This window comes from Anthonomus grandis, chromosome 4, assembly GCF_022605725.1.
Source record: "Anthonomus grandis grandis chromosome 4, icAntGran1.3, whole genome shotgun sequence".
Lineage (NCBI taxonomy): Eukaryota > Metazoa > Arthropoda > Insecta > Coleoptera > Curculionidae > Anthonomus > Anthonomus grandis.
The window spans coordinates 8,884,082-8,896,629 of NC_065549.1; the positions used below are offsets into that span (position 1 = coordinate 8,884,082).

A 12,548-nucleotide genomic window follows, 5' to 3' on the forward strand; every position below is an offset into this window, starting at 1 on the left:
AATACTGTTATCTTTAAATGTGTAATGTTTAAATGAGTAATTAAATGTGTAACAATATTGAATCCTAGACAAACGGTGATCTATGATAAAAAAATATCCATAACAAACTTCACTTTCGGAAATTAACGTTTTTAGCGAACAAGTTAAATCCCCTTTTATATTTTAATTCAGTGCCGTTTTCTCCTCTAGATATGAACTACAAAGGTGACGGCCCGCGGATCGGCTCGTCGCGCAATAACAGCCAAAGTAGCGGCAGCGGCGGCGCCCCGACGAACAACCGACGCCGGAAACCGGAAGTGCGCCAGTCGACGCAGCTGCGCGACTTCGTGACGGTGACGGCGGCCCCCCGCTCGCCGAAATAGTATCACGGCCCCGATTGGTTGCCGCTCGACGAAGCCCCGCCCTGGAGGCGTGGCCATTATTGAGGCAACGGGCGGCGGCGGGGCGTGCGTTGAGGGACGTGACTGTGTGAGTTTGTGCGTATGTGCTGCGCTTCACATTTAGCGAGCTTAAATTTCAATGAGGAAAAAAAAAACGATTTAGCGCGCACCGCGGCCTGGTAGCTAACGCGCACCGCGTTTTTACGTTTTTGTGGGAGAGAGAGAGCGTTCAGGAACTCTCGGTTCTTAATTGATGATTTAATAATATGCAGAGAGACTTTTCTTGTGCGAGCCCCGTGTGTGAACTAACGAGCATTATAAGAAAAAAAATATTATATAAATATGTTTTAAGTGTTGTTCCTAGAGCCGGCCGAAATAATTATTATTAAAAAAAAATTATATATATACATATATATAAAAATATTTATAGAGGATGGTCCATATAAGGTGATCCTATATCTTTTCGCAAAGGCTTAAAACATACAAAATAGATATTATACAACGTACCCAAGATAAGGAGGGCCCCTACAGGGATATCCGTAACCATGAGAGAGAGAAAGTTGGTTAAATGAGAAAAATTTAGTGGCTTTGGGTGCTCAATAACATGCCTCTTTGAAATCTCAAAAATCCGAGTAGTTCCGGAAATATCCAAAAAAAAAACGGATTTTCAAACAAAAATTAGTAAAATCTGCTGAGTTTATTACGAAAGATTTTTGAAAATAAATGACTATTTCTCATAGGTACTTTTGACGTTTCATCTTTGGCCCATCATCAACTTTTTTTTTAAAATACGAAACTGGTTTTTTAATATCAAATATTATAAGGGCTTTTAATTCCGAATTCAACGGTGCATCACAAGTTATGGTTCAAACATGTTTTATATCTTTTTTAGGCATAATTAAATATCTTCGATGCCTCAGAAGAAAGTAGGCTTTGGAAATAAAATGGTCGTCATAGAGAGCTGCTTTTTCATGTTTTCGTGCCTAAAATATTTAGAATAATAATAATAATAAATATTTTTTATTTGCAAACTCATCATAACTACATAAAAAAATACACATTTATTATTTTATGCAAATAAAAGGCCAACAAATTCAGAATTCTGCCAAGGCAAATTCTGGTCTTTAACATTGTGGCCAAAACTTAAAAAAAACTAACTAAAAAAAAATGTAGAAACGCTTGTAACAGACTAAGTTTAATTATACACACCTACCCAAAAAATTTAGAACATTAACATAGTACCTCTCACAAAAAAAAAACATGCATAGTAGTTACCCACACTAAACACAGATTTTTAGTTTACACCCATACCCAAACTAACAATATTTACCCTTCAATATTATTGAAATACAACCAATTAAATGCAGTCTAATAAATCAATTCAACAACGTTAACAAAAAATACCAATACTTAACATGAGTGCAAACAATAGCAATCAATAACCAATAATTATTTTGTACTAATAGAAAAGTACAAAATAAAAGAATCTACATCTCTAGTAGATCTTCAAAAAGATTTCCTTTATTTTCTAAGCATAAATAGCATCTCCTTATCATGGATTCCAACACATTATAGAGCATCATTGGTGTTATACTCTAAAAAGCCTCGGAACACCAATTTTCGGTTTCAAAATTGGTTTTGTAAATGTAATTGTCAACACGCCCCCAAAGAAAGAAATCTAAGGGAGTAATGTCGGGGGAACGTGCTGGCCATGGCGTTCTGGAATATGTGCTAATATATGTCTTCTTCACAATCTAGTTGATAGAAATTCCCTAACTACTCTGACACTATGAGCAGTTTAGTTAGGGAATTTCTGCAAGGGGCAAATTATCTAAGGCTTCCTGATAAATCGTTTTGCAGTAATTCAAGGTAACGCTCAGAATTGAAATTATGGTGGTAAATGAGTGAACCCAAAAATTCTTCTTCCCATAATACCAGCCCACATTATTGAACCCTAAACGCACCTGGTATCGTACTTCTTTCACCAAACGAGGATTTTCTGTGGCCCAATAATGGTGTTTCTTTTATTAATAATACCATTTTTCGTTACCATGCTCTCATCAGACCAGATGAGCTGGTTACGAAATTCTTCATTATCTTGACATTTTCTCCTGTACCACCACTCACAAAATGTTCGACCCCTTTCTGCATCACCGGGTCTTTGACAGAGTCTGTATTTATACCAATGAAACTTGTATTTTCTTAATTTAACGTGTTGAAATACCCGAGTTCTTGGTAACAGCTGATAATACGTGCGTCACTTTTGTATTCGTGGTGGAACTTTACAACTTTATTACGACCTTTACATATTGTGCAGAACTATATTCTAAAAGTTATTTATAAAAAAAAAGTAAATTAGATAGCACTGATAGCTTGTATGATGATAGTGTGTTTAATATTCACACATACGCATAAAAAAGAAAAAAATAAAATAATCCATTCTCATCAGACAAGAATAAATGTTAATAGTTTTACGCTCAGTTTACTGACTTTGAATTTAAAATCTTTTAATTACTTAGCTCCAAAACTATTTAATGTGATACCAATAAGAAATATAACACAAATTATAATTTGTAGTCGAAATTTTATAGAATATATTTGAAAATGCACTGCTGTTTAGATGGGGAAAGAAACAGGTAACTAAGTTAATTATGGAGTGTAGGGAAATTTTGATTTCTTTTTGAGTAGTATTATAAATTTAACAGCAAACTTAATTTTTCTCTTTTGTACATACAAACATTTAGTTGTCTTAAACTACATTAAAGACTATAAAATCAGAATTTTAGAATTGATAAATGAATCTGTATCTTGAATTTATTATTAAAGCAAAAAGGTACTTAATTTTTGTTGGGAATGCACAGGTTTTTTAAACGCACCGTATTCTTTCACATTGCGTTCTAACTTCCTGAAGGTTCTTTTGTTTGGCTGCCGTCTTTCGGGATATTTATTCAAATACGTCCATGTTATATCAGTTTTGATAACTTGAAACGTAACAAGCTAGCATATCAAATTTTTCTGAATTCCAAGACATTTTTACAAACTGAATTGAAATATAGAAAGTGTAAGGTGAAATAAGTTAATGTCAAACCGCAAGCATCTCTATTACTACCATTTTGTTTTCAAGGACCTTTTTCCAAGGCATCAAAAATATTTAATAATGATTAAAAGAGTTCTAAAACATGATTAAACTACAACTTGTGATATACCATTGAATTCGGAATTAAAAGCACTTTTAATATTTGATATCGAAAAACGAGGTTCTTATTTGAAAAAAAGTTGATGATGGTGACCAAAAGACGAAACGTCGGATCTAAAATTTAATAACGGCATCCTAAAGAAGGAAAAAAGTGTATTATTTTGTAATAAACTCAGCAGACATTTTTTTTTCGAATATCTCGGGAACTACTACGAATTTTTTGGATTTCAAAGTGGAATATTGATCACCCAAAGCCGCTAAATTCTTCCCTTTCTAACTCGGGGATTCCTGTACTGGCCCTTCTTATCTTGGTCAAAATATGATATCCCATTTTTAAAATAACAAAGTTGCTATATATCAGTCCCCCCTGGTATAGGGTCATCATATGTGGGCCGCCCTATATATGACAAGGCGATTCGCAAAGATTATGATGACGATAATGTGACAAAAAAAAATAAATAAAAGAGTAGATGAAATTGGCGGCGCAGCGTTGTCAAGTCTCAGCCCGCGTTGTGAGTCTGTGATTGGTCGAGCTCTTAATACTAATTAAAAAAAAACACTAATCCTTGTAACGAAATTCGTTTTTTTTTTTTTGTTTTCGGTTATTTATTATTTTTTTTTTAGACAAGGGGTCGGGGATAGAGCCGCGACTTTTTCAGTTTTTCATGTTTTTTCGGCAACTTTTGAGTCTGATTTTATTTTATGCGAAAAATGTCGGTAAACAAGGCGGTTTTACCGGAGATTTTTCGCTTTTAATAATGTTTTTTAATCGTCGATGGTCACTTGTTGGCAAGTTTTGTTCTATAAAGTTTGCCAAATATTTTATAATATCGTTATTCCTTGTTATTAGTGTGTAATGATCATCTTGAATCGTGATTTTTTTATCTAAATTTTATTGGCGTAGTATTAAAGGGAAATTTTATTACCTTGCCATTGTTTAATACATTTTTTATTGTAAATTATAATATACGTGAAAATTGAACCTGTAAGGGAAAATACTTTTTGGGTAATACTGAGTGTGAAATAAGAAATTCAATTTTCAGGGAATATATGGGGATTTGAATTTTTCAGGCATATACAGGGTTTTCAAAGTATACTCACTGTTGCAAGCTTCGTTATTATTGGAGCTACAAAGTCGGTTAAATAGGTAAAACTAGTAGTATTCCGCTGATTACAATAGTGAAAAAGAAACAATAAAAATAATAATAAATTCCAATGAAATTTCATAAATTTCGTGACAGCTGGATGGGGTTTTTGGGATTTATGTCAGTACTCCATTTAAAAGGGATTTTTTGTAAATGTGTTGAGAAAACAGTATTATCCTTTAGGCAAAGGGAATCTCACTTAATTTAAAAGCTAAATTTATATACGTCACTTTCTAATCATAAATATTTAAAGTTTTCTTGAGTTTTTTATTGCTTTTACTTATTAAACGTCCAAATTTGTAGAGTGTAAACTTAAACTTAAAAAATAAATAGTGTATCCTCGGGGTGTTTCTTCCAAACGCTTTTTTAATAAAATTAAAATAACCTTTTCTATATAAAATATAAATATTAAAGTCAAAAAATAGCTTCTCTCCGACCCCATCATAAAACATCGCGCGGCTATTTAATTATTATAAACAAAACATTTAGTTTTTTTCCGAACTCTACGCCATTACTCTGTATGTATCGTGTACGTGTTTGTTGTACAGGCTGATAATATATTAACTATAATAATATTAATAATAATAATACGTTTAAAAATTATTTTTGACAAGAATGACTATTATTATTACTATCGATTAACTTGTATAAGCTGTATAGATGGGAAAATAGGTTTAATAACTTGTATAGATATAAAAAAAAAACATTGTTGGGTTTTTCAGTTTTTAGTTTTTATTATTAATACATTGTTTTTTTTATTCGGGGACAACCGCGTGTTTAGTATGAATCTTCTTGTAAAGTGTAATTTGTCTTGATTTAAGTAAATATAAAGGCGTAATTTCGGGAGTGTACAAAGGAAGTCAAAATAAGGCTATTTTGTTCTTGACTTTTATATTTTAAGAATATTTTAGTCAATATATCGACAAGAGTGTCAGGAGGAAGAATTCAAATGTCACATAAAACTATGTCGTTTTTTTATTACTTTAGTAAATTTTCTTCAAAAAAATTAGTGTACGACGGTAAGTCGATAAGAGTCACAAAAAACAACATATGTATCTGTATCCAAAACTCAACATTTTCTTATGAAAACAAACTTATCAGTCCCTGCATAAAATATTCGTTTACAGCACGAATAACTTGGCGATCCGTCGAAAATGTCTTCTAGTCAAGTCAATTTTTGAGGATAAAAAATTGAAAAAATGTCACATGGTTCAAATCTGGAGAATAAGAAGGCCGTATCTCAAAATCGAGAAAATTGCTTTTAAACTAACATTTGAGTTCTAAAACTCTAGGAGAAAATAAATCATATATATATATATATATTTTTTTTAGAATTGTAAGTTATTAATTTCCACCTATAATAACGCAGCTGAAATCCTTTTAAATTTACAGGATGACAATGATATAAGTAGCCAATAACTCCGTTAAAAACCTTTGATGATGTTTTAAGGTTAAAAGCTGGTTATATTTTGCCATACTAAACAACCTAATATCATCATCGTATACCGCTGGAACCATCTACTTTCCTCGCTTTCTTTATAATGTAATCGGATAAAAGTCAATTTTTGATATTCCTAAATCAGTCAAGTCATTTTTAAATTTAAATGACAAAAGACATTAATAATTTCGTTTGAGAACAATAAAACATTTTTGAATTACACATTTACTTACATTAAATTATTACTCTTACTATTTTAAAACTCAATATTTCTCAATAATATGACGAAGAAAGGTATTGAAAATACACATCGTCGTATTTTAAAACCTTGTATTAGGAGTTTTTTTATAAGCAGATGGTGATGGAACGCCTATGGGGATCAATAAATTAACTGTATATATTTCTTTAAATTGGCCGATCTTTTTCCAAAAATATTGACTTATTCAGGACTAGAATACAATGTGAATATTAAATAAAAAATCGAAACAAAATACCATAGATCTTAATTTTCTTTATCTAAGTATAACATCTAAGCAGAAATAGTTCAGTGGAATTCAGCTATAACGATATTAAAGAGAACTGGCAATTTCGCCACTATATCCAAAGACGTTGAACAATTATCAATAAACAAAAATACAATTTTTTTGTCACGTCACACACAATTTTTGTTTGCTTCATATTCTACTGGTAAATTTATATATAATCATCAATTTCCGCTTCTCTCTAACCTTATTTGCTTCCACTAGCACCGCGATGCGTTCCTTTGAAAGCTTTCCCCCTAGACATTTCCCTCTTCTAAACGTTAAATATTTCAATGTGTGAACATCCCTGTCTAAGTTGAGGATAAACATTTTTGAGAAAATGAAAGAAAAATTTTACAGATAATGGCATTTTAGATTATGACGATAACCTGATCTATCGGTTGTAAGGAAAAAAGTGCTGTAAGTGTTAAGGATTTTATTAGGTTGAGTCGCACAGTTATCGCTGAATATAACAATTTTTCTTCCAGTCATTTTTGTGATCGGTGTATCCAGCTTTCCGAACATTGACAGTCAGTTTTTTGCATTATTGTTGCTTTATCTTGCAAATTTCTATGACTTAAGAGTATAGTTTTGCTGCACTGATCTCTGAACCACGTTAGTCGTAATACGTTTTTGATTCCAGGACGAGAACATTTAAGATCCTTTTTAATTTTTAACTTCGTCGATTAAAAACTGTTTTCCTACGAAACCATGATACATCAAATTAGGACTCGTTTAATTTATCATATTCAGATTTTCAGAAAAAATTATAAAAACGATGTCAAATCGAAGACATGAGCTTAAAAACTAAAGACAAAAATTAGGTCACATCGGCAATGCCGATAAAGTTTCAGTTTTTAATTACACGCGACGTTGCTAACAGAAGTAGAATATCTGAAGTTTCAATTTTGTATGCAACAAAATGGTTTTTGCCCAAAAACTGTCTCGATTTACAGCAAAATGTGGAATAAATCAAAAGTGGTCAAAAATTAAACGTTCCAAATCGAATGCACTAAACCTAAACGGCAAATGGGTTTTACCTATTAACACAACCTTCTCATATCAGCAATATTCTCAATATATAGGTTCTTACCAAAATACAACGTTGCTAATAAAATTTGAGTTACTTTTTTAACAAAATGTTTTTTGTACAAAAAGTGTTTTATATGTCATATTTTCAAAAAAAAAATCGAGTGTTGCTAAATCGAAGAGCTTAAAAATGAAGTCACATCGGCAAACAAATTTTCGTTCGACTTACTCGATATTCGAGTAATAGTCCGACTGCATTAAAACTTTAATGTAAATAGAATCTTGTATTATTACATTATATTCTAGTACCTTAAAGAAGCTATTCTAAAAACATCAATAATTGAAAACTACAATATTTTACAGACTGATCTCAAAATATCCCTTTTTGATCTTCCATATACGCTCACAGAATTACACCCTGTATCCACGAATAGAAACCCAAAATGGGAATAAACGTAGAACCCGACTATATGCCCTATTGTATATATAAATTGGCACAAATAAGTAAAAAAAAGGAATCATACTAAACCGTATTGTCCCAACTGTATTATAAGTGTTTTATATAAAGTTAGGCGCCTATGTTCTGTTGCTCGGCCACGTATTGTTATTAACAGTGAAGGTTAATTTGTTTTAAGAACGTCGTAGGTTAGGCAACGTTTTAGTGTAGACGTAAGAAGTATTGGCCTTGTAAAGTTGTGATGTGATGAAGGAATTGACTCGCTTTTAAGGTTTTTTTTTGTTTGTTTCCAAACGGATTAATCATATTATTATAGCTCAACTCCCTAACAACATGTGATGCTAATACAGGAATATTTACGTAGTTTAATTTAGCAAGTCGGGTCTTTCATCACAAGGTTGTTTATTCGTAAATTTATTAAATCGTCGCTTTTATAAATCAAAAAAAAAAATTCAAATTAATATTCGGTGTAAACTACTACTACTACTATTACTACTACAAACTAATAAATGGCTATTGAACTTATTAATAAATGTGCTTTATAATCTGAATTGTGATTTTAGGAAACGAATTTTTATTTCGGAAGTACGTTGTTTAGTATAACTTGATGGTTTTTATTATTGGGGTTTTTATTCATGAATGAATTTTGCCGGATGTATGGATGAGGGTCACCGTAAAAACTATGGGGTTAAGATTTGCATAATCTTGAATAAAACGAGAATTGATTTTTGGTTGGTTTAAATAGCTTGTGAGTCGAATGTTGTAATGAATGTCCTTTTTTTTAAATTCAGGAGTGAATAATAATTCATAGAAAGGTCAAATATTTAAATTAATATCTGTTATAACCAGGTTTAAGTTTTTTTATGAGGGGGAGGGAGTACCACAAATTGTACATAAAGCTAAAATGTAATAGGTAAGGAACTCTATTTTAGTATAAGCCTTATTTAAAACTGAAACCCTAAAATTTAAAAAAGGACATTTTCCTAGCTGACCATTCTTTGAATGTAATGAGTAATTAAGGCATAGAAACAAAAAAAATGGCTTTGTACTAAAACTTCAATAACTGGTAGCAATAAATTAACATTTCCAAGCTTTTTTATCCGTTAATCCGTTCTCTATTCTATGAGGAAGCAATTATCTCAAAATTTGCAAAAAGGGATTGTGCACATTAATTATAGTATTGTACAAAAAAAATTATATGCTCGAAAGGTTCATAAATTTATACAAAATGCTCCTTATTTCTAAACTTCATATTTTAGACAAAAAAATAGCGGTTTTTTCAAAGAAAAATTGCTGTTTATATTTTTGTATATCAAGGATAAATTAAATCCATCAGGAGCATCTTTTGGGTTTGTTTTTCTCCAGTTTTTTTAACCATACTGAAGTAAATATGTGTCAACAAAGGGATTTTATACTTTTCTTTCAATATATTGGAATTTATATTAATTTCCTTCTGCTGTCAGCAATATTTCTCCTTTAAGTTAACACTTATCAATCTGAGGGATTTTAAAGAATAACCTTTTTGCTAACGTTTTAAGTTACAAAAAGAAGACACAAGTCTAAAGGAATAAATTTAATCTTGAAAAACTACACGTGTTTCGTCCCAAACTGTCGGGCATCACCCAGAAAGAGGGATTTTTTTACATGTTCTTCCTATAAGTTTGAGTTTATATTAATTACTTTCTGCTATCAGGAATTTGTTATAAAAGAGTTGCTTTTTAAATTAACAGTAATCAATCTGTGGGAAACTACTTTAAAGAATCACTTGTTTGCTCTTTTAACTTACAAAAAGAAAATACAAAGTCTCGGGGAATTAGTTCAATTGTGAAAAACTACGTGTTTCGCCTCAAACCGAAACATCATCAGGCATCATTATATTTAGCCCAGAAAAAGGGATTTTGTACGTTTTTTTCAATAAGTTAGAATTTATATTAATTTTCGTCTGCTGTCAGCAATATTTATTTTTTGCTAATGTTTTAGGCCCGATGATGCTTCGGTTAGAAACGAAACATGTGTAGCTTTTAAAATTAAATTAATTCACCGAGACTTCTTTAGAATGGATATGAAGCAAATCTTAAAAAATTCCTGCAACCAATTGTCTTTTGGTTTGCTATTTATCATTAAATCAACTGGAAATGTACATGCCCTAAAATGATGCTATGATACCTAGAGCCTAGATAATACCAATTTCAGAGAATCAATGAATTATTATGATTTACCCAAGTTTTTACGGAACCTGCACCAAACAACAACATAAAAAAAACACTGTGGACTTGTTTGTAAATATTTTCTATTTTATTATATTGTATTTATAGCATTAAGTATGTTTAGGAGAATTATAAATAAGGGTTGCAGCTGAATAAAAGAAAAATCGAAAAGATTCGCTGGTCGGAAACAAATTTTATGTTTAGTTATCCTCTGTGCCTTTTCGCTATATGTATATGTATTTCCTCACCTCCCCCTCCTCCCTACACACACGATTTATGGCTGTAATTTGTAAAATTTAATTTTTTTTGGTGACTAGCGGTATTTATATAATAATCTAGTTTAAAACCTTGTTATTAATTTTATGTCCACGATATTGGTTAATTTTTTGTTTATTATTATTTTTATATATAAAGTTTTTGTTTTATTTTCTTTTAATTTATTTCGCTATTTATATATGTATACATACGAAATTTAAGCGGTTATACGCGTAATGAAATTATCCCGATAAACTTGTGAATTTTCCTATTTTTTTTTCTCAATTTTTTTTTTGGTAGCTCATTAGTTTAGCTGTCAAAAAAAAATCCAAAGCAAGTTATCCGTTGTTTATAGGCTGTGTTTGTAAATATGAAAAAAAAGTCGGGTGTTGGAGCAACGGTACAGAATGGCGTCCATATTTTATTTTTCGGATTTTCAACCAATTTTTTTTGTTGGGAAAAATCGGCATGGCATACAACTAAGTTGCATTTAGTTTTAACAAGAAAGAAATCATTATTCTTGCCACTGACCCCTCTTAAAGAAAAAAGATTTTTCTCTCAAAAAACATTGGGTTGATAGTTCGTTTAAGAGTTATTATTTTTATCCTGCATAAGTGTGCCCTCGGGTGGCACCCTCTTCAAAACAACATACGAGACCAATGAAATGTATACTTAAGGAAAAAATGGTTTCGTTTTGTCGGGCAAATTGGTTCGATAACAGCAGGTGTATTCTGTTTAGTTGGTATACAGGGTATTCTTATTTAGTTCTTAACAGAAAACTCTGTGGTCAGGCAGTAAAAAATATTAACAGAATTAAATGCACTGCAAAGGTTTTGTTTATACTCGTTAATATTTTTTTAGGTTCTATTCAAAAAACCTGAAAAATTTGCTAGAAAGATATAATTTAATAATCCTCATGGTTTAATGATAAAAATTATATGCCAGGTTGGTCTTGAATTTATAACAATTTTCTTTTACTGTCGCTAAGATTCCTCATTTTGCTATAAGTTTAGAAAATATTTAAAAAAAAATAGCTGGTTATTAACTACTTAATTCTACAAATTGGTTTTCAATGCCAAGTTACAGCAAAAGGGATTTTCTTTCAATAATCTTTTTTTTTTCTATTGTAAGCAATATTTATGAGTTTTTGAGTAAAAAGTAATACAATTTGAGTTTTTGAATAAAAAGTAATTACAATTTCATTGGCTCTATATGAAACATAAGCACTCTTGCCGATTACAAATTTGTAATTATATTGACACATTTACTTTAACAATTCTTGCTGTAATATATTTGACTCAATTGTGCCCACAAAACGAAACCCAAAAAAAAAAAACACAAAACGCTTTAATCTAGCTTATAATATGTTCTGACAAGTCTCTTATGTTTTTACTCTTTGGGGTGTGTTACTATTTTTTAAGGACCTATTCTTAACGATTATAATTTTTATGGAATTATTTCTTGGTATTTTTTTTTCGTTAATTTAATTTCATGTAAACGCCTTTTAATTTCTGTGGTTTGGTGTGCCGCTATTATCACCCGGGGAGTTTAATTTACAATTTTACCCTCGGAACTTCCCGATTCACATGTACGTGATAATAAACGGTATGCCGCGACAAAAAAGAAACAAAGCAAGTTTTATTATTATTATTTTATAAAGGAGTTTGCAATTTAGTTCAGGCACCGCTCATTCATTTCACTTATTATTTTTTAAAGTTTTTAGAGTTACAGTTTCTGTTTGTTTTATAGAGACTTTAGACAGTGATATGACTTAATAATATATATAAATAGTTGTACGTCTAAGATTGTGTATAAAAATTACTACTATTAAAATGTTTGGAAGAAATGGACTTTTGTTTTTTTTTTTTTTACCGGAAGCCATTTGAGAAAACCAACATTTAACAAAAGTGACAAACAAGT

At 30.9% G+C, this 12,548-nt stretch overlaps 1 protein-coding gene across 2 annotated transcripts in view; it reads left to right on the forward strand.

Moving 5' to 3' along the window:
- The window catches only part of LOC126735750 (la-related protein Larp4B-like), a 72,729-nt gene extending 60,251 nt beyond the window's left edge, over positions 1-12,478 (forward strand). For both annotated transcript variants that reach the window (XM_050439840.1, XM_050439839.1), the window contains exon 14: positions 190-12,478. In XM_050439840.1, the coding sequence (XP_050295797.1) occupies positions 190-362 (173 nt within the window). In that variant the 3' untranslated portion in view covers positions 363-12,478. The remainder of the gene's footprint in view (positions 1-189) is intronic.
- The last annotated feature ends 70 nt before the right edge of the window (positions 12,479-12,548 follow it).